This window comes from Oxyura jamaicensis, chromosome 7 (assembly GCF_011077185.1).
Source record: "Oxyura jamaicensis isolate SHBP4307 breed ruddy duck chromosome 7, BPBGC_Ojam_1.0, whole genome shotgun sequence".
Taxonomy (NCBI): domain Eukaryota; kingdom Metazoa; phylum Chordata; class Aves; order Anseriformes; family Anatidae; genus Oxyura; species Oxyura jamaicensis.
Window position 1 is genome coordinate 27,552,751 of NC_048899.1, and position 22,826 is coordinate 27,575,576.

At 37.2% G+C, this 22,826-nt stretch overlaps 1 protein-coding gene across 4 annotated transcripts in view; it reads left to right on the forward strand.

The window, feature by feature from the left end:
- CNTNAP5 (contactin associated protein family member 5) overlaps window positions 1-22,826 on the forward strand; it is a 287,334-nt gene that overhangs the window by 223,033 nt on the left and 41,475 nt on the right. For all 4 annotated transcript variants that reach the window (XM_035332452.1, XM_035332454.1, XM_035332451.1 and 1 more), the window contains 4 exons: window positions 3,909-4,065; window positions 12,891-13,018; window positions 13,212-13,382; window positions 15,475-15,693. In XM_035332452.1, coding sequence (XP_035188343.1) covers window positions 3,909-4,065; window positions 12,891-13,018; window positions 13,212-13,382; window positions 15,475-15,693 — 675 coding nt within the window. The remainder of the gene's footprint in view (window positions 1-3,908; window positions 4,066-12,890; window positions 13,019-13,211; window positions 13,383-15,474; window positions 15,694-22,826) is intronic.

Genomic DNA, 22,826 nt, shown 5'->3' on the forward strand with positions numbered 1-22,826 from the left:
TTCCAAGTATAATGGTGTTAAAAATGCATGGCTTATTTTAACTCATGTTTTATAAACATAAAAGCCAATGGCAGGAGTTTCTACCTATAGGAAAGTAAACTGGAAGTTGCTTGGGATCTATATACATAGTATTTTCAACCTAAATGCTGTTGGAAATGCCGCTGCTTCCCCTCCTCCAGCTTCTGAGTGTGTACACAAATAATTTTTGAAATCATTGTCTGCCATTTAAAACACGAGCGAGCGTAAAGTAACTCGTATCACTAGCGATATCAATACCTTCAAATACAGAAAATTAGGGAATTGACAGTACAAGGGAGATTTAGGCATACGGACATTTTTTAGTAAGGTGGTAGAGGAACACCAAATATGTGTCCAGTCACTCTTGTCTCCACAAGAGCCAGATATGCACTGCAGGTGAATTTGATCTCAAGCCCTATCTCTTTCTAAGGATCACTAGGAACAACCTTTATGTGTCTCAGCAGTTCTTCATAGTCCTTAGCCTCTGTGCTCATGAACTGTATGGTCTGTTCCAGCTTTGCTTCTGCTAAAGTAGATTTCATGGAACTAATAATGAACAGTTTAGTTAAGCACATCGATACAGCAGATACTGGAGATCTGCTGAGGAACTGACATCCAAAAGGAGCTCACGCTCTGCCTTTCAGGATGGAGTGAAACTGAGTTTTTGGCTGTGTGTTTAAGTATTGTATATGCCAGGGTTTCCGAAGTCTTATTTGGGCATTCAGATTTTGGACATTCAGCTGTTGAATAGCTCAACAGACCACAGAGGACCAGGCTGTAGAGGCAGGTAGAAAAAACATTAAAACGGTCAACCGAAGATGATTTTTTTTTTTTTTTTTTTTTTTTCCCAAACAGCAATACCAGCCTTGCTTTCTGCAGCTTGTGCCTGGCATTGTGAATAAGCAGCAGTACTTGGTTTGATACAAAATACTGTCTCCCTTTATTTAATGTCATACTAAATTCTGGTAAAAACGGTGATGTTAGTATCACAGTTGTTTGTAGAGTCTCCCAGACAGCATCATGAGAGAAATGATTATTGTCCTCTGTAGGAAATGTAAAATCTTTGCCTTTTTTGAGAATTTTATTATCAAAATTAAAACTTTTTAAAGGCTGAGCAATACGGGGATAAATACTTGAAATAACCTAGTCTCTAGTTCTTTTACTGGTGGATTCAGTCACCTGAGGCTTGTTGTCTTTGTCTGGTATGGGATTGTTTCACACATTTTCTCCTTAAGAACCACAGAATGAAGTTCAAATACAACCTTAATAAATTTATTATAGCTGATTTTTTTTTTTTTTCAGTTCTAAATAGGTGAAAATGCATAGAAAATTGTACTTCAGTTTGTGCAGCAGGCTTTTCATTAAACAGTGTATTGTTAGGTACAATGTAAGCACAGAATAAAGAAAGAGGAGCACTTTTATTAAGTGGACTTTTTGGCTTAGAAATTTTAAAGCAGAATTCTGTTGACCTATGCAGCCATTAGTTTCTGCATCCATGTTTACCCCTTGATTACAGGTATATGACAGACAATATACATTTCAGTAATTCCTAAACACTTCAGACACAGCTTAAGTCCCATACATTTAAGAGCTTTGCTGAATAGGTCTGCAATTTCCCATATGTTAAAAAATAAGCACACGGAAAAGAGCTTTGAATAATCAGGGCATAATTTTCCATAATACTACAATTGATCTCAAAGAGACTACTTAGGGAGAAATGTTTTTTTCACCTTGAGTAAAGGGTGACAGAATTGTGCCTGATAAATAGAATTTTTGAAAGAAAAAAAAAAAAAAAGTGTTTTTTGTGTGTGTGCTTGTTTGTTTGTTTTGTAGTCTATTCCCTTGACAAAATAAGATTGTTCCTTATAATGTTTAGTTCTGTTGTTTTTAGCTCTGTATTTAATTTAGTTTTAAGTGTCTCAAACTGTGGTGCTTCTTCCACTTCCTCGGTATATATCATAAATCTTATTTGTATGTTTGCTCAGTATTGCTTGCTAATACATAACAGAAATTGAAAGACGTTAGAAAACTGCTCATTCTTAATTCCTGTGAATGATTGTTTATTGTTTATTTCACTGTTATGCTAAAGTATGTAATGATTTCTGCCAAAAGAATCTAAGACAGGTTGAATTTGATTAATGAATACTATTATTTGCTGATAGCCTGAAGGATTTATTTTTTATCTAAGTATTTTTTCCAGAAAGGGCACTTTTAAAATTAAATTAAGCAGCTCTGTATAAATGCCTATTCCAGCTGCTAGACAAATCACCCTTTTATTCAATTAGCATTACTATTCCAAGCTTTATCAAGTAAGTTCCCAATAATATAGTGCAGACTTGTTTCAACTCTCACAACATCAGCTGAAAAGAAAAAAATGAAAACATTCTTTATGTTGACAAAAATAGGAGAACTAAAATGATTGTGCACATTTTTGTAAGATGCATACTTAGAAGTTCTAGAATTATGATTTTTCTAATGAGTACCACTGGGTATTGGTCAAAATCTTCATGTCTTAATTGTTGGTATCATGAGAATGGAGTTACTCTTCCTATTTTTATTTTCCCTTTTTCATGAGTTTACAGTTCAGCAGCCTAAGCTTAGAAGGAAAACAAATATGAATTAATTTTGCCAAGTGATTCTAAAACTCATTTTAATTAGTCCCTTACACTCTACAGTTAACCTTGATTGCATTTCATATTTTATACTTTCTTGCTTTGTATAATGAGGAATGCTTCCTACTAATAATGTTACTAAAGCAGAAGAATAAATTGATACATTTTTCTACATTAGTGTTGCAGTTTATTTTTCCAAGCTTCTTTGATCAGAAAGACTTGATATGTCAGTTTTGCTAAATTTGTTATCTACCTGTACGTGTAACTGATTACATTTCTTGATTTAAGGATTAAGAAGTCAATGGTAAAGTTAGCTGAGCTGGAAGACAAAGTCAATTTTAGCAAAATGTTAATCCATGGATTTCATTATATTTGAATCTGCTTACTATAACTGGCTATTAATATTTAATGTTTCATGTAAAACAGATTATGAAATTTAAAGAAAAACTACCTGGCTTTATATAAATACATAGATCTTAGAGTTCCTGTAGATAGAAAATAACTTCACAGAGATAATTTAATTCATAAGTAGGGAAATCTTTTTCCCCACTTATCTCCTACATGACTATGTAATCCAGGATGTTCTAATATTTGAAGCTTAGCATTTGCAAATTTCACCCTTAGAGAGCACATTAAAATCCCTAGTCCTGTTCCCTTAGAAACTGATACAAATTTTGTTCTTATTTTCAAAAGGAGCTGGATTAGGCCTGTAGTAATAGGTGAGTTTTTGTGTTATTTCAGAAGTTTACTCTTTGTAGGAATTCTAATATGAAAATCATGATCTAAGAGCTGGAATTTAGTTCACGATGGTTAGATTCTGCAGGAGGTCTTTGGTTCAAGACAGCTATGCAGTGTGAGTTGTGGCAGGAGAATTGCTTTTAGACTCCTTCAGTGATCAGATCTCCCCTCTAGCATCATGCAAACGCTCTGGACACAGCTAGTGCAGATAGTAGCATTGGGATTGCATGTCAAAAGTCTTTGCAGATAAAATGCACCAAGATTGTCATGGTGTTTGGCATATGAGAGCAATGGGGAAACATCTGGTCCTCAAACCAAGTGGTATTACCATATAGCTATTGCTTTCTCAACATGTATTCATTAAAATGGAATTTGGGCAAAGTTTATGGTTTGTTATTTCTCCAGTTTGCATCTCTTCTTTCAGTATTATTTAACATGTCCACCTCCATTCTCTTTTTCATTCTCAGGAGATTCCAATTTGCTTATCAAGTTATCTTTCTTTCTCTTGGGGGGGGCGGGGCCCCTTTCCCTTTCATCCAGATGGAATGCCATTTGCTTGGTGGGTTGGCCGTGCCAATGAAAAGCATCTTTACTGGGGAGGATCTCTTCCGGGCATTCAACAGTGTGCATGTGGACTGGAAGAAAGTTGTCTGGATATGAGATATTTTTGCAACTGTGACGCAGATAGAGAAGAATGGTAATAATTTTCACATGTGTATGGTAGTGTCCGTGTGACAGCTGGGGGTTGAAAGTAGGGCAAGAAGGCTTAAATCTTCTGCTAATTTATGTCTGGAGAAATCTGAATGGTTTGAGTATAATCAAATGAGAAAGAAAGTCAAACTTGAATTTGAACTTTTGATTTCAGCTTAATTTTTTTGTTTGAACCAAAGACAAGATATCTGGCTAAAGCAAGTTGCTGGGATAGGTTGTCAAAAATCTTTGTTGCTAAATTGTTTTTATTTGTTTGAAAGTTTCCATTGATTGAGTTGGATGAGTAAAAGCTATAGGAAGTTGGTGCATGGATGTGCATGAGAGCAGAAATTTCAGGAGTAGACTGTAAAATTCAGGTACAGACAGGTAAAGGACAAGAAATCTGTACTGTGAAAAGGACTTGTATTTTTCATATGAAACATTGTATTTTAGGTACCTTAATATTCTTTTATATTGTGTCCCAAGTTTTTTAATGTCAATGAAAAGACTTCCTTTGGCTTCTGTAGGTTTTGGTTCGGTCTCCATAAGAAGTTTTAGACTTATGGCATGGACATTCAAAGCCTTCCTTAGCTTCAGAGCTTAGCTTTGCCTGGATGTTGCATGAATTTGCTAAGGACACCTCACAACTATCTCCCATTCTCTGCCTCTTCAGAGACTCTCCATTAGTTAGGAGCTAGTTGGTTAACTTTACAGTTAATTCTGTACTTGTGTTAGAGGGGACAGAAATGCCAGACAAGTGTTGAAAGTACAATTTGAAATACCGTGAAAATGCATGTGAAAACTCAGCTTCACCCACTGTCTTTACTGGACTACTCACTGATAAGAGCAGCTGCCCTTTCTCTGAAGGGGAAAAAAAGTGTATATATTTAACATAGAATAGTTCAGAATTTAGGAATAATGGAAAATGGAACATTTTAAGTGTTACGGCTTTATGGTTTTTTGGTTGCTCTTGTGCGATATTTGCAATAAAGCTTCTTTTCCAGACAGCATGCATGTTCACTTGGACCCTTTATATCCCTGGAGTCACTATGCACTTTCAAAAATCATAGCTATAGAGGGATTTATTTGAGAAGCTCTTTATGTGAATGTTAGTTTATTAATATAATTTGTATCGATTTGTACAGAAATGCCTCACTGTGCATGTTGATCTATCTTTAATGTTTGGTTTCCAGAAACACTTTGGTAAGGTTTGTACATGAGCAAGCTCATCTTAACCACTGCAAGGTGAAAACTAGAAAACTTAGTGCAGTTTTATAGTGTTTTAGATGAGTGTCCTAATGAAATGAAGCCTAAGCAAGTTATGCTGGGTGTGTTTATACTCCTCTCCCCCCCCCCCCCCCCCTTTCCACACACACAGTGATTTTGAACAGGAAGATAAACTTCAAACATATTTGACAAGGAAGTAGAAATCTCCGAAGTATTAGAAATTACACATTCTGTGAAAATTTATGCCAGGCTGAGGGGAAAAAAGCCAATTAAAATCCACAAGAAGGAAGTTAAGGAAGAATAAGCTTATACTTCTATTAGATTTTGGAAAACCCTCATGGGAGAGAGGTGTTATGTATCATGCTTCATTAGCATGGTGACTCACAAAGTTGCTTGTCTCTCCTAATTTCTTGATGATAGCAGGACACACACAGAAGTTTCCTCAGCTAAACTATCTACTGTTTGTTGGTTTGGGGGTACAGGTGTTTTTTCTTGTTTTATTTTTGTTTCTTTTTTCCTTTTTTTAAAATTCATTAGAAATCTGGTCATCTTTTGAGTGGTATCCTAAGTTGCAGGTTGCCTGTTTAAAAGCTTAAAAATAAAAGTGACCGTTACAAAGAATTTCTAAATATAAGAAATTTCATGTCTCTTGAAGATTACTTTTGTGCTTCTCTGCTTCTGCTTGAACACTGACCCCCTGATATATAATGAGCATTTGAATCTGAAACCTGCTGAGATCTGAACTGTGACTTTAACCTGCTATACATTATCTTGGAAGGAGTAAGACAGTAGTAGATGCATTTATTTGCCTTAGCATGAAATAAAATGGGTGCTGCAGAGTGGAAAACCAGAAAATCATTTTTGTTCTTTTTAGATAAATCAGGCTGCTCAGTGCAGCTCCAAGGTAGAAATTCACCAGAATGGCTGGAGCATCCTTTGGAAGAGGAGACAGGCTGAGGATTTTGCTTTGATTCTGTTTCCCTAGACTCGGTGTTGGGTGCAGAAGATCCTACTAATTTCTCAGAGTAGCAAAAGAAACAGAAAACAAGAGAATACAGATCTGAAAAAAAGTCCTAAGCCAGGTGTTTGGCAGAACACAATATGCACTTCTAGGCATGCTGACTTTTAAATGATATCTAAGCAGACACCTGAGCCAGCTGCTAACTCCAGTCTCCTGCTTGATGTGATGCTAAGTTAGTCCCCCTGGAGTTTTGCTGGCCAGATGAGCAGGAATATAATTAGTTGCATTCTGCATGGGGGCATCTTTTGAATTTTTTCCCTTTTCTTTTTATTTAAATCATTTTAGTGAAAAATACCTTTTTCCATCTAGTTCCTCACTCCTTTCCTCTCCATACTTCCAAACTTTGCAGTATGATGCCAGCCAGTTCTGTCACTGCAGAACAGTGGAGTAACTTGTTGGTATTTACTAGAGAATGGGAGATCACCTCTGCTGAGGGAGGAGAGGCACAGGCTGGCACCGTGACCCCAAGTAAGGGATCTTGAAAGGTGTTAAATATGACATGACTGTAGTTTATGCATGCCTCCAAAAAAAGGAGAGTTGTTGAAAGCTCTTGCTAGTCAATGGGAAAATTCACTGAGATCCAGTAGCTGCAGGCTGAAGTTAAATTTAGTCCAAAAAATCTTTTCTTCCTCCTCTTCCCCTTCCCCAGCTGAGAATAGTTAACTATTGGAACAAGTTATGTGTAGATGAGACGGATTTGCCATCACTTCAAGCAGTTACTTTGAAAGAGATTGTCTTCCTAAAAGATATGCCCTATTTCAAAAAGAAGGTGTGTTCTTGATGTAGGCATTACTGGGGAAAGGTTTTAAACAGATCTGAAGAATAAAGCATTTCTGAAATGCATGGAGGTTTGCACTATCATCAGTCCATTCTAGAGATCCTTCAGATCCTTAAACAACTCTCCCAGGTTGTCTTTCATCTCAAGCAAAATTCTCTTGCCTTGGCAGCGAAAGTCTCACTGCTCACCAAACATTTTGCTGAAATGGGAGGAACCTCTTTCATGCCATGGTGGTGCATGACTGTCCTGAAGTCCATTTGCTACTTTGGTCTCTCTGTCTAGAATCCATTTTTCACTTCAAATGCAACTGCTTGATTGAAGCCAATCATCAAACCAAACCTCTTTCTTGCTGACTGCATTCACTGGAATACCTTGTGAATTTGGGGAACTTTACAGCTTTTTATTTTGTACAGAAAGAATGGCATCTCTGAAATTCATTTTGTGCAGAAATCTCAGGTGTCTCAACAGACTTTGGTGGGCATTTGCTGATTGTGACCAATAACTTAAGGGCCTTCTTATATATGGATCATCTAATCTTATTATTCAAGTTATAGGAGTCCCCTCTATAGATGTATATACAAGATATTTGTATAGGAGTATCCTCTTCTTTTATCATCCAGAACAGCCTTTGTCACTGGAAAAAGCCTTTGAGTCTTCCTATTTCCATAGTAATGCACATTTACATGTTTACCATGCCTTTGAGGTACTGCAGACAATGAGGGAACCACAGGGCATGAAGAAATGAAATTAAAAGGGTGAGGTGAGATACTGCTATTGCAAACCCACTGTGTGTCCCTGAGATGTATTAAGTATATCTGGCTTTGTTCATTGTTCAAGGAGGAGGAAAGCCCCATGAAGGTGAATGAGGCCCTCTCTGGACAAGCTGTATTTGTGTAGAGTTCTGCCAGAGCTGGGGTGCTAAAACTGGAAGGGCTGAGAAGAGCAGGGCAAAGAAACCCAGCTTCTGATGAGCCTGGATTTGACAGGTTTTGTTTGCTCAGCCACTATCCCATGCTGAATCCACTGCCTCAGAAACAGGGTAGGCAACTCTGTAGAGCACTTGATGCAAGCTCATAAATAAACCCTGCCGGAGGTGACCTGGCCTGTATAGAGCTGTCTTGCATATCTGCCTTCACGGCTGCATTTGTCAACAAAGTAGAAAAGCTGCCTGCAGAGAGCTGACTGTAGCAGGCCCCTGAGGTGTCAGGAATCAGTTCGTTACTATCATTACCAAACTCTCTCTGTTTCTCTTTTCTAATTCCAGCAGCAACTGCATTTTGCCCTCACCGGTTACACATGTCCCCTTCTGCTGCTGTCTTTTTCATATTTGCAAGATAGTAATTAAAATGTGTTCCTTTGGATTTTTAATGATCTGCCCTGAACAAGGTTCAAAACTTTCTGTGATGGAAGCCTGTTTTGCTGGCCTATTCCTAATGCTGTTCATTGACATCTGCTGCTGATAGTATTCTTTTCCCCAAATGTACCGTATTCATGAAAATCTGTCCTTAATATCTGACCTACAGAGTCACAGACCCCAACAAAGTTTTTATTAATGTATAAAAAGAAAACATACCAATAGGGGATCATATGAGAAGAAACTATGTCTAATGACACTACTGGTCTAACATATAGTAGACAAAAATATGGTAACAGCTACTTTGAGGTTACCAATATATGATGGTTTATGCTGTCGGGATACCACAGAGTGAGAAATTTTGGAGTATTTATTAGTATGCAGGAAAAAAAGAAAAATAGTCTCCTAATGTTACCATCAAAATAGTTATTCATCAGGTTGGACTACCTGTACTGTGCTGTAAACTTTCCAGATGCACTATTGCTTTTAGTGTTGCTGCATTTGCAATGAAATGTGATTTTGTTTGTTTTTTTCTCTTATGTAGAGGATTTGCTTGATGTGTAACCTGCCTCATAACTTATTGAGGAAGTCCTACAGGTCAATGCCATTAATACTAAGACATGGATCCACAGCTGACAAACAACTGTATTTAATACTCATAGCTAAAAAGTATTTTGGTAATTAAATTTAAAAAGCTTTATTGGTTTTGGTTTAGTTTTGGGAAGTACAAATTGATAATGCTCTTCTTGCAAAGAGCTTAGAGAAAGAGACATTAACTGAAGGTGCTTTCCACACTCCAGAAAACATTAAAAATTTCACCTGAATTTGTGCAGAACTGAATGCTTAGTCAGGTAAGCAGAAGCTCTTCCCAAATTTATTTGCACCATATTCTGTGCATACAGAACTCTTTTCAAGAATGAGATAAAGACTGTTTTGATTTGTGTGAAATCAGGTCTTAACTCACATTCCCGGCCAAAGAGCATTGCACAGGCAGGACCCGCTGGTGCTGAGAAATGGGATGTAGCCTGGTGCAAAAAGTGCACTCAGTAGAAGTGGACATGGAGTGCTATGTGAAGCCTGCTGAGAGAAATAAGTAATGTTTTTGGCAAAGCTGAGAAGCAGCTGTGGAAAACCAAGTATAATCTGTTTTTAAGTGTATGTGAAGTATTACATTAAAATACATATATGTAAAATGCAAAAGCAGTGAATCTAACAAGGCTTTCTTTTTGTTTAAAAGACTAAATCCTATGTGTGCACATTGTAATGCAGGTGCTTTTTAATCAGGTAATAACACCTTTTCTTTGACAACTGTGGTAGATTATAAGTGAACCCTCAAGCCCTCTTCAGGCAAAATTCCAAATGTTTTGTCCAAATCCTGGAATATTTGTATTTTGTAGTGCTACAATAGTGCCTGCAGGAAATGATTGTACAGGTATGTGAAACTCTCTTGCTCCTCTCAGAGACATAATACACTGTGTTTGAGAGGCTACAATGATGCACCACATAAAAAGAAAAAGAATCATGGTGCTTTATAAGAAATTGAGTTTGAAATAAGCTTAACTTAAAGGACCGTGAATTCAAGATACTCAAACTTTAGCTTCCACAAGACACTTTATAGTGTCTTCAAATATCTTTCTTTGCTTTTCTTAGCTGAAACATCCTAAGTGTGGATTTTTCAACAAAAATTTGATTACTCATCATGGAATAATAGTAATTAACTGTGACAATAGGTATGTTGTTTCCATTCTAAACACATACTTTGAAGGGTAAAATAGAATACTTCTGATAGGCTTTATTTCAGTGTCTACTTGTATGAGGCATGTATTGTTGTACAAGTCTTTTTTCTTTCTTCTGTGAGAGAGATTAATATACATAAAATGTGCTTTTTGAGCTTCCAGAGAAACTTGATTGAGTTTTCAATACATTAACATAAAAGTAATTGTTTTTATTGTTTTTGAATATTTTTCTTTCTCATAGTTGAGCTGTGCTACTAAAGTTCTCAGTAGCGCTGGCATATAACTAGTAAAAACTCAGAGTCATAAAGTTCAATATAAAAGAACTTCATGCAATATAACAGACTATCTAATAAGTGATGCAGTTCTCAGAGATGTGGAATAGATATCTTTAAAATGTCACCATTTAATTTTTTTATTTATTTTTTAAGTATCTTCAGTAGTAGCTGCAGGAAAGTACTGATTTTTCTGGTAATATTGATCGTAGCTAGTCAAAAGTCTGCACTATTTTTTTGAATAAAAATAAATTTGCAGGAAAAACCCCTGGATATTTGGTGAAAAATCTTTTTTATTTTTTTTTAATGTAAATGTCATTTAGTTATTCATGTGTATATTGCATATTTTATGTCCTATTTCTGTAAATCTTTCTGCCTTTCTTTCATTCATTCTACCTAATTTTCTTCCTACTATGCCCTGAAATGCTTTATTTAATTATCTTCCTAAGAAATACTCAAATAGATCAGCTTCACAACTGTTTCACAACCTGTTGAGAGCATTTACACTGACTTTCAAGAATTGATACAATAAGCTACATGATAATGCTTCTGAGAGGCCTCAATGAAGAGATTTGGAGACCATGTACTTTTGATTTTCATATATGGTACACTTTGATGTCAGTCTCTATTGAAGGTGTCAGTCTCTATTGAAGGCATCACTCTGTCTTATGTGTGAGAATTTCATCTTTCTGCATTTTGTAATTATCTACATGCCAGACACCTACTCAAGCAAGAAAAAATGTTAGGGTCAAAGAAGGTACCTTTCCTTTTCTCCTTGGAATTACAAGACAATTAACCGTGCTGCATGCGGTTAGAAACAATAAAAAATAAATGAAATGTTTGCAACCTTTATCAAAAAGATGAAAATGCCCCTTCTATGTCTTGTAACATTAATCAGAATAGAGCAGTTAGACAAGTAAACATCCGAGGCTGTGTCAGAGCACAGCTGTGTTGTTCATCTTGATTACTTCTTTGCTGAAATATCACGTCTATTCCCACAGCTGGAACTATAATGAGGGGTACATCTGTGGAAGGAGGCATTATGAGCAGTGTATAGTCTGGGATCCTGCCTAGGATGTCAGACTCCTTGAGGCAATGATTTCACTCAAAGTGCAATCTGTTTCCTGAGGCTTTGTTTCACGTATGCATAAATGATAGTAGCTATAAATTTGGGATTATTGTTTAGGATTATTGTCTGGTCACTGTTGTCATCTCCATGTGCAGCTTGAAGTTTACCCCTCTGAGCATATGGGTGAGATCAGTCCAGACCCTGCATGCGGGTTGCTTGGCCATGCAGACCTAGGGTTCCTTTTCTTCAAAACTACTGAGGTTTGGCTCCGTGAAGAATGCTGTACCAGGCTTATGTGCCTGGATTCACAACAGACTTCAACCCTGAGTAAGAGTTAGGAGAAGATGAACACATCACTTTGGAGATGAGATGCAGTAGCACTTGCCTCTCTGTAATCAATAGGTAGAGAAATACCTCCAGAGGAGATTTCAGCTCTGGTAAGGTCAGGGCTGGATGCCTGAGGGACTTGGTTAAGTTCATGAAGAAAGGTGGAATGAATGTGCATCTGTACACCCTTCCAGAGTCAAAGCTACTGAAACTTTTTAGGGACCAGGGGGCTGCCATGAAATGTCATGCTTCACTTTGAGATCACTGCTTTCCCCAAGGCACTCAGACTAAAAAGAAAATAATCTTCCCATCCCCTTCCTTTTTAGCAGCCATGTGTAAGTTAATAGCTCAACAATAAATGCAGCTGATACAAACAAGAGACTGTAGTTGGGCAATACAGTAAATCAGCCTTTACTATTTCAGTTGCTGACCCAAAAATTTCAGATGTGTAATGCAAAGGGCTGATCCACTGCAAACTCACTGCCAATTCAACTGTCTTTGCAGTGTGCTGAGTCAATTGTATACTAGCCATCTTCAAGCTGGATCACGTATTTCCTGGCAGCCCCATGCTAACAGCATGCTGCATCAGGTATCACATGTCCTCCTCCTGCTAGGATAAAACATAAAGCCAGCACAAAGCCCATTGTCTGTCTCTGGCTAACTTAACAGAAATTCAGATTTGGGCTTCTATCTGATCCACTTCAAATTCATCCTGCTGAGGAAACCCAACAGAGCCTGTTTTACATTAATGTCCATCAGGCAAAAGGGCAGCACTCTGCCTCTGCTTCTCAAGCATTCAACACAGCTAGAGTTTTTACCAGACAGTATCATGTATCAAAATGCAGTGTCTTCGGGGGATCAGTATTGTGTCTGAGCATAGAACATATGTGCACATGTATGTATCTTAAACAATGTGTAATGGTCACAAGTCTTATAGTAAGTCTGCAAATACAGTTAAGTAACCATTTTTCAACTATTGCCTTACGTGAGGAATGCTGGGGATTTGTCTGTGGTTAATGTCTCTTTTTGTTTGTTTATTATAATCCAGGACAAATGATACTGGCCTCCTTGCTTTCAAAGACCATTTGCCTGTAACTCAGATAGTGATCACTGACACAAACAGATCCAATTCTGAGGCTGCCTGGAAAATCGGCCCTTTGCGTTGCTATGGAGACAGTGAGTACTAACTCTTCTCAATTTCTAGAGGAACAGGACGTCCCTTTTTTTTTTTTTTTTTTTTGGTGTTACTGTTTTGTTTCGTTGTTTGTTTTTTAAACGTGTTTATCTGATGAAAGCTATCTTTCCACGTGCAGCTCACAGCTGCTGTCCTGTGCCAATTTAACTATAGAGAAGGATGTTGTGTTTGCAGGGCAGTTCTGGAATGCAGCTTCCTTCAACACAGAGGCCTCCTACCTGCATTTCCCCACCTTCCATGCTGAGGTCAGCGCAGACATCTTCTTCTTCTTCAAAACCACGGCTCCCTCTGGGGTATTCTTGGAAAACCTGGGGATTAAGGACTTCATACGAGTTGAAATAAGATGTAAGTTTCACCATGGAGAAATCACAATGTATTTGCCCAGTTTGATGGGAGCAGGAAACTGGGAAGGACTTTTTACTTCTGTCTTGGGACTTTTGGAAGAGTCTGGAGAGGATAAGATGGAGACATAGACCTCTCTCCTGTCAGAATGTCTCTGTATAATGTTGGTATTTTGTTTCACCTTATTGTGATTCAGTTCTTCTTTCCTAAACCAAGAGGTGACTAAATTTACAGGATTTTTTCCCCCATTTTACCTCATTATAGAAAAAGCTACTCAGTAGACATACCTGTAGACTGCAATTTTAGTTGAGAGATGTAAAATTTAATACAAACAACTCTCATGGTTACTTTTATTTCTTTTTCAATGATATGTCCAGTACGATGCAATCCTAGTGTTTCAGAGGAATTCAGTGTGTAGGGTACTGTACTATGAGGTGAGAGCCTATGAAGACCGCAGTGCTAATGCAGGGTAAGCTGTAATGGGCATTGAATACTTCAAAATCTAATAAATGACTGCAGTACAACTGCAACTTAATGTGTAAAAGAGAGGAGTAGGGAACTTAATTAGTGAGTAGGTTTTTACCTCACTCCTGTTCTGATGACTTCAAATTTTTACAATTTTTATTAGTGACAGAAGGGTACTGTGGCTTTGACATGAAATATGACTTCTGTATTCCAAATTCTGTCAGGCTTAGGCAAAACAAACTGAGTAATATGCATTTTATAATATGCTTATCATAACCTCAACATAAAATTTAATAAAAATGGACCCCGAGGCCCTTCAATTCATTAAACCAATGGTAAATGTCATGGTGCATTATCACAAGGTAATGAGGTATGATTTACTGTTAATTGCACATCAAAGTCCAATTTGGTTGTACTTCAGTGTACTGCATTTCATTCTCAGGGATATAGAAGTAAAAATGGCATTTTGGTGTCAAATATATGACAAATATTGCAAGCCACTAGGAGGATTGTTTAGTGAAAGTTTCTGAAAGTATGTTTTTTATACCTGGGCTCCCAGAGAAATGAATTACTTAATAATTTGAGGAAAGTTTTTTCTTTTAAACTTGGGCTTCTCATTAGCAGTTATGTGGTGTGTTTCTTGCTGCCAGATGGAATTTGCAGCCTAAAGGCCTTGTATCAAGGAAGCTCCACAGACCAGCTGCTTCAAAAGGAAATGGCCTTTTAGCAGATGCAGGGGCTCAGAATAGATCTTTGTCTCTCCCTATGGAGTGTTTCCTATCTTAACTATCTAAGAAGCAGCTTCCAAAACCAGACCAATCCAATTTGTTGGGCTTGAAATTACAGCTTTTTATGATTTTTCAATCCAAAACTTTCTGGTTGTTGTGCAGTCTGTGGAGATGATTCTTGCCCTTTTTTGTGTATTTAGCATTTTAGGAAGAAAAATAATCAGTAACAAAAACGTTAAAGAGTTCTGGCCCCTTTCAGGCTTCTAGCAGAGGAAGATGGACTGTTGTTTTTCATATTTTCATATGACTGTTGTTTTTCAGTTACTGTTCTGTTTCTAGGAGCCTTGCTATCTCTGGACATGTTACATATGACCCTTTAGTTTAGGATCACCAGTGAACTTTTTTTTTTCCTTCTGTTTCTCCCTTGCTTCCTGGGTCAGGCTTATTCATGCAAACATATGCTTGAAGGTTTCTCTCCAACCATATATAACCAAGTTCTGTTAAGAACATGCATTTTGAAAGATTTAGTCAGAAACAGTTCCTTCATCCTTTCCACCATCTCAGCATTATTTGTCCAAGTGCTTTTGTGTGACTTTAGTACAGCGTTTGGCACTTTTACTCCCAAAAGAGAATAAATTACAATTTCTAGGGCACCATAATTGTTATAGCAAAAAAAGATGGGTATCCACAGCCAAGCGTAATCATAGCAGAGATCAAACAATGAGGCTGCTGGCTTAGATTTACATATAACCTGCTGGGTAGAAGATGGGAGGTAAATGATGCTGTACTATTTGCTGACATAAAAGTTAATGGACCCTATATTTATGTAAGATTTCGTGATGTCAAAACTACTATTTAATTCAGACCTTCACTTTCTCTTTATGTCTATTTGTGTGTTCCAGCCCCCAAAGAGGTAATCTTCTCTGTAGATGTTGGGAATGGCCCCACAGAAGCAATTGTGCAGTCTCCCACACCCCTGAATGACAACCAGTGGCACTATGTCCGAGCAGAACGGAACCTCAAGCAAACATCTCTACAAGTGGATAACCTCCCCAAGAAGGTCCTGGAGGCACCTGCAGAGGGGCACTTCCGCTTGCAGCTCAACAGCCAATTATTTGTAGGTAGGGACCATTTAAGGGTTTCTGCAGATGTGTGCAGTATTTCTATGTCTATACCTTGGTAATGCTGTTGTTTCACTGCTGAGCTTGGGTGTGGTAAACTAATTCTGCCTCTTCCTCTTTCAGTCCTTCATAAGCAACATAAATCAAACCCAGACTACTACATTTACACTCAAAGTGCTTAGTACAGAAAGGTTAGCCTTACAATACTAAATGGCATTTTTAGGGTCTAAGCATGAAACATATTTGTTGCAAAAGAATTAGTTATTTCCTCTTGTGCAGTGCTGACTATGTAATTTGCTGTAGGAAATGTGATCTTTCTTTTGCGATGCAATGTAAAAGGCATACATTCTTGTAAGTTACAGTGGCAAAGCTTGATGACAATATGTGCTTAAAATCTGTTCCTTCAAACACTTTACAGCCATTTGGCTATAAAGTGTGTGTGAGAGAGAACTATGAACACAATCAAAGCAAATGCAGCTATTTTAACTGAGAGTGTTCTTCAACAAAACAAAACCAAACAAACACAAACCTCTGTTTGCATATAGTTTGTTTCTCTGTCTTCCATGTAAATGAAAACTAGAGGAGGACCAGCTTGTATTTGATAATATAATCTGGGATAACAAAGGGTCTTCTCCTTTTCCATATTCAAACGCTGCTTCTCTGAGTACTCCACACTGTGATGGAGTAGGTTGTAACCTGCTTCTTCAGGGCCATGCAAATAATTACTAATTCTTTCCTTAAAATGAATTATCTTATTTAGCTGAAATGGTATGGCAAACCTCAATCTGTCAACTAATTTTAGTAAAGTTTACCTGTGTATCCACACCCTTTGAATTAAGAAGATTTTGAGGTATTTATTTGAGTTTGTTAGAGCATATGTGTACAATAATTACTGGGGTCTGAACAGAAGGAATGAATTTGTTAATAAATAGAGTTGTATCATTTACCAGAAGTCCTTCCCTCATAGCAATTGATTCATACCTAAAACGTTCTCTCAGCCTGAGAAAAGTCCACTGAAGAACTTATTTTCTGTTAAAACTGTCACAGTACGAGGTTTCTGCTTTCAGGTGAGAAGTATGCTGCTTATCACTTGTTCCTCAAATGATGATCCTAGAAAGAGGTGAGAGATAGGGCCTACGGACAGTAGGGTGGGCTACTAGGCACCTTAGAAATATCAGAGAAGTCTAACCAAGCTACAGTTTGCAAACAGAAGACTTAGAGAACTTAATGAACTGATAGTTTTTTTTACAAATTTTTGGTCCCTTTCTTTGTAAAGAAGTAAAAGTGAAGGTCATCTATCAGATATGTCTTAGCTGCTTACTGTCTCACATCTGAAAAGAAGTATCTGCATATAATCTTGATTCTCTGCATAATAAACAGGCTACTGGAACCAACTGCATGGTGATTTTAAAGTGGTAATCAATGAGTTGCATCATGGAAATCCAAGGTACATAAAGACTCCCAACAAACTGGAGAAATGTGCCAGTAGGAGGTTATCAGCAAAGACGAATGCAAAACCACATACCTGGGGAAGAATAGTGATGCATCCATGCAAACTGGGGATTAATTGGATGGGTAGCCATTGATCAGAAAAGGTCCTGTTGGCCTTGGTGGAGAAGTGAATCTACAATGTGCCTTTGTGAACTACACACAAGGCTGTATTAGCAGGGTTGTAGCCTGCAGGCTGCAGCAAGGGAAGGGGAACAGTCATCTTCACAATGAGAGTAGTGCAGCACTGAAGCAGGTGCCCAGAGATACTGTGATCTCCATGCTCAGAGACAATAAAAACATTCCTAGAAAAGAGCCTGAGCAACATGATCTAACTATGAATGTAGGCATACTTTGAGGAAGAGGTTAGACCAGTTGATCCCCTGTAGCGACTTTCAACCCAATGTATTTTTTTCTCTGATTGTACTTAGTATTTGCAGTATACCCTAGGACATAGTTTATTTCAATAGAGGGATAGAAAGTGCTCACTTTCAGTAATTTGACTGCATTCAGCTTTTCATACACACTTTTACTGAAACCTGAACACATGGTTGAGTAAAAACTAATGCTTATAAGAGTGGGTTTTGGCTCTTAACTCTACCACGGAAAAACATGTTGAAGGTCAAAATTGTCTGATGTTCTGAGTTTTTCTAAGAGCAGCCAGAAGGTATGGAAACCTGAATGGTCTTGGATTCTAACCCTTTCCCTGAAGTTCCCAGGTACTTCAGGGAAAGGTGGCAGAAGTCCAACAATACACAGATGTGGCATAACGTGTCTCTGCTGAAGGTCTCATTCCAGTCTCTAATAGGAACCAACTGATTTAATACCTGAACCACGCAGAGTGGATTTTATCCCATCTGAAAAATAAATACATAAACAACATTGATTGTAAAAAAAAAAAAAAAAAAAAGGGAAAGAAACAGCAGCACATAGTATTCTCCTCTTCCATAATCCACAATGTATTTGTTTCTGCAGCAGTATGCATACTGACAGTGATTATGGGGCTTCCACAGTTAGTATTCACATTCTTAATTAATGATCTATGTAACTGAAGTGATTTGCAGTTTTAAAACTTTTCCAAGTGTATTTAAATTTAATCTTCATAAATTTTTTTCAATTAAACATAGAATTTGTTTTCATTGTGAAGGTTGTTAAGATAAAACCTTTTTTTGTTCTTGATTCTTTTCCAGAATCAATTCAAATATTTTGTAAATTTCATAAATAAAGTTCAATATCAAAATTTATTTATCTTTTGGAAAGATTTAGTGATCCTTTGGGGTAAAGAAACTATTAGCAGCATGTACCACTAAAATGATGATTGGGTATCCATTTTGGCTTTCAAACTATGATCATTTTCATGTTGCTTAAGAGCTATCAGCATATATGTACAGCGTATGTGAGGCAGTTTTGTCTCTTTTCCTTTTGGAGGGTTATATACTGTATATCACACATATAAACCTGGGCTTTTATAAAATTTGACTACGGGGACAATTGGCACATAACATCATTTCAAAGGAGTTCTGCTAATTTGGATCAAGTAATTCCCTGTCAACTGTTTCTGTTTTCTGACCAATTTGTTTAAGTTTTGCCCAGAGTTTTCCTCCTTAATCTGAGAATTAGATACATTTAAGACTGTTTGTGAAGGAAGGATTTTGCTCCTACGTTTGTGTGTTTGTGGTGGTTTTGTTTTATTTTATTTTCAAGTTGGTCTGACAAACAAACTGTTAGCTTTTTATGATTTATTACAAAGAAAGTTGAACAGAAGCCTTCTCAAGAAAACTTAACAAAGCAAGTGATCTTTGAGGTGTCCTTTGTTTACTTCTGGTCCAATGATACTGATGTTCTGAGCAAGTAAATCAGCCTTTAAATATTTTCTAAAGATTGGAGTTGAGAAGGCCTATCTTTCCTTGGAAGTTTAAGATACCTTTCATTGCTCTGCTTTGTACTTAATACAATGGTTTTGTCTGTTCTTGCATTTTGCCAATGTGTCATTTTCCCTACATGTCTGTATCTGGGGACGTTCACCCTTGGGGGAGCAGAACCTAAGCATTTGTTCTGTGTGAGCAAGTCAGCAGCCATATACCATGTGCAAGAAATCTTCAGTGCATGATGCTCCTAGGATTCCACTGCAGCGATGATTTCTTACACATGCCATAGAAAGTGTACTTTCCACACCTCCTTACTGGATTTACCTGGAGGTAAAAGCAAAAGGAGTGAAGTCAAAACAGAGTAGTTCAAATCTAATCTCTCTCCTTTCTCCCTGTTATCAATAGCAATACAATGTGACAGGATTCAGCTTTACAATTCTTGTTTTATTCCATCACTTTCTATAAATGTCCGACCGTATTCAATTATGGTTTCTCTCTGTTAAGGCAAAAGGGTAATGAATAGTCAGTAAGAGACAAAAGGGTAGATTACGTAATGTTTGTATGATTAGCTGGTGTGTTTATTGTGTAATTGACTCATAAGGCACTTAGGTATTTATGTAAGAAGTACCAGAAAGAGTTTTTCTATGACTGCACTTGTTAAAATAATTTAGAATAAATACAGTCTGCTTAAGGCCAACATTGGCACACGTGGAGTACGTGACGGGCTTCTGAGATAGCTTTCTCTGTGTGTGCAAAGCAAAAGGGAAAAATGAATTTTCATTGCCAGTACATTGAGGTTTACCCAAAATCAAACAAGCTCAAATTTTAGAGCAGCCTAAAGGAATTGGAAACCTATTTCTCACTTTCTTTTAGAGGGCATTGGGTATCTAGCTGCTTCTGGCTGCTTTATAATCCTCAGCAATAGGATAGATATCGTTGTACGTGGTTATGTTCCTCTGTTAATTTGAAAAAAATATACAGTAGAAGGATCAAATCCTGAACAAGTTTACAAGCTTAATAATATCAACTTGACCAAACTCCGTGCAGCAGCAGGCCAATTTGGTCTGAAGAAACAGACAAAAATCCTTCCCTTCAGTGGACTCGCAGTATTTAAAATGAATGATTTTGGATCTGAACCTTCTGGCGTTATCTTTGTTGTCCAAGAGGAGTTATGTAACCATCTTCTCTGATGCTGTAGTCTGAGATGAAATGTGCTGTCTTATCCAGTGAGGGCATGTTCGTAACACCCCAGGATGGGGAGGAGAGTGGAAAGACATCTTCACAGACCTCTTTTAGAACAGGATTTGCACTCGAACTTGTAACATCAGAGAAGCAAAATAAAAGTCCTGAGAGGTTACTTTCATGCCTACAGTCTTGATCAGAAATTTCTGTTCTACTTACTTGGTATGTTAAAGAGACTGGCAAAGTTAAGTGTTTGGGTTCCTGCTTTTATCTTGAGAGCAATGATATGAGGAATCCTTGGGGAAATCTCCTCTACCTCTTGTAACTGGTCCAAAAACAACATACCACAGGCAGAGTCAACATCTGAGAAACTTTACTGGGGACAGAGAAAAGGAAGGAGAGAATAAGAAGGGAAATATTTTGCCTGTTTGATGTTTTTCTTGTTAAAAGAATCTGGGGAAAGTTGGATGTTTCAAAGGCAGGGAGCAGGCTAAAATTCTTGTGTATCCTGACTGCTTACTACAACTTTTAGTCTGAGACTAACAAGTGTGACTTAGATGTCTTCTGAGTAATATCATAGCAAGTTTTCCTACTCCCGAGTAATGATAGTTGTTCTTACACTCTCATACCCTATCCTGTCCTTTGCATCCATTACATAAAGCAAGAACACTCCTAATGTTTTTCACTTCAGCCTCCCTAATCCAGTTCTTAGTAACAAAAAAGCCTTTGCTTTTAAAAGTAAATCCTCAATTCACTGGTAGAATCTTAATATATTATCCAGTTGTGTCACTAAACTATATTGTTGGTGCTCAGTTGTGCTTCTTGCCCCCTCCTCTCAGACTCTCTCTTTTCTGCCCCAAGGCTTTTCAGTAAAATTCAGTTGCATAAATACCTTTCTGAAAGTGCCGTTGCACATTTGACTGCCACCACCACTCCTCAGCAAAGAACACTTTAACCCTGTTTAACCCTGTTTTTTGTTTTGTTGTTTTTCCTGAGGCTTACCTTAAAATCTGTTTTCCTGAACAAAACATTTGGATTGCATGCATGAAATTGTCTAGTCCAACAGGCCTATTAGGCTTTGTTGATTCTTCCTGTTCTAATTTGGGAAATATTTTTTTTTGTTTTGTTTTCCATTTTTCTTGACTTCCATAGAATGTATTTGAAGATTAGTTCTGGTCAATAGAGGAAAACTTCCATAATGCCCAAATAATAAACAGATTTGCTTAATCAATGCTGTGTGGATCTAGGATTGGATAGCTGGTCTCTGTTAAGCTCTATAATCTCCAGACATTAGAAGAGGAGAAGAGTAAGAAACTCGTATTACGCAGCTTTCCAAAGCTCTACAGCAAGCAGTAAAAATATGGGCAGTGCAGTAAGCATGAAATCTGTACAATACTTAACAATAGTTCCTTTAAAGTGTTACATTTAAATGTACCAGCAGGAATTTGTGTGCCAAAAGGAGTCAAGGAAATTGTCATTTATCCTTGGAAAATTTGTGGTTACTACCCATGCAAGAGAAAACAGAGTAACCAGTGATTTTAAAGGGAGAAATCACATTCCTTCTTATTTGGACATTACTGAAAATTTTGTATGGTGTGTTTTGGTTTTGGAGCAAAATCTTGAAAGAAAAGGATTACGTGTACACAGTGCAAATGCAAAAGGCCCAAATGTTGTGCTCAGAGGGCCTTTAAAATAAGTAAGCTAACGTTCATTCATCTGGAAAGAGTAATTGGCTAAATAAGATTTTGAAAATGTTTGTTTCACTGAGAAAGACACGATAATATTAGTATAAAGTAAACCTCTCTCACACATACTATCTTGAATTTAATTATTCTAATTCAAATCCAGTACTTCTGCTGTTAGTGTACAAGAAAGAATAATAAGTCAGAACAGTATAACGGAACAATACTGTTTTGGTGACATTGCTTTTCAGACTGTTGTTTCACTCTCATGGTTTGCAGAAGTCTTGATTTAGTTAAACAATTTGTGACAGAAAAGATGCTCTTCTACAAGGACTCACCAGTTATGCATTTTGTAATTGAACAAACTTCTATAGATGAAGAATTTGGAAATATAACTTCCTTACTTCTTTCTTCTTTATTGATGCATTATCAATAAAGCTAGTATTTCAAGGGCTACAAGTGCTATTAATTCTTTGGCCAGAGTTAGATTTCATAGCAGCAATCAAAATTGTAGTAAATTCAGGAGCAAAACATAGGCAACTGCCAAACAAAGCCTACAATAATAAAAATGTTGATATTTTCACAGAATACTCTGACTGTCATCAATAATTACTATTATTGTGAGAGACCACCTCCTAAGGGAAAACTGTCTTCATTTCACTGTTAGAAATTTCAGTGGGCAGCTAAGATGCTCATTAGCCTGTAGAGACTGGAGTGCTCTCTTGCTAAAATCCATATAGCTTTGTTCTTCACAAAGAAATGAATTTATTTTTAACAATTGTAATAAATTTCACAACTGTAACCCAAACTCATGTTTCTTGCCTACAACAAACATTCATATGCAACATCAGCTTGGTCGGTCATGCATAAATTCTGACTCCAAAGTCATTTCCCTTCAGCCATCAAACTGGCA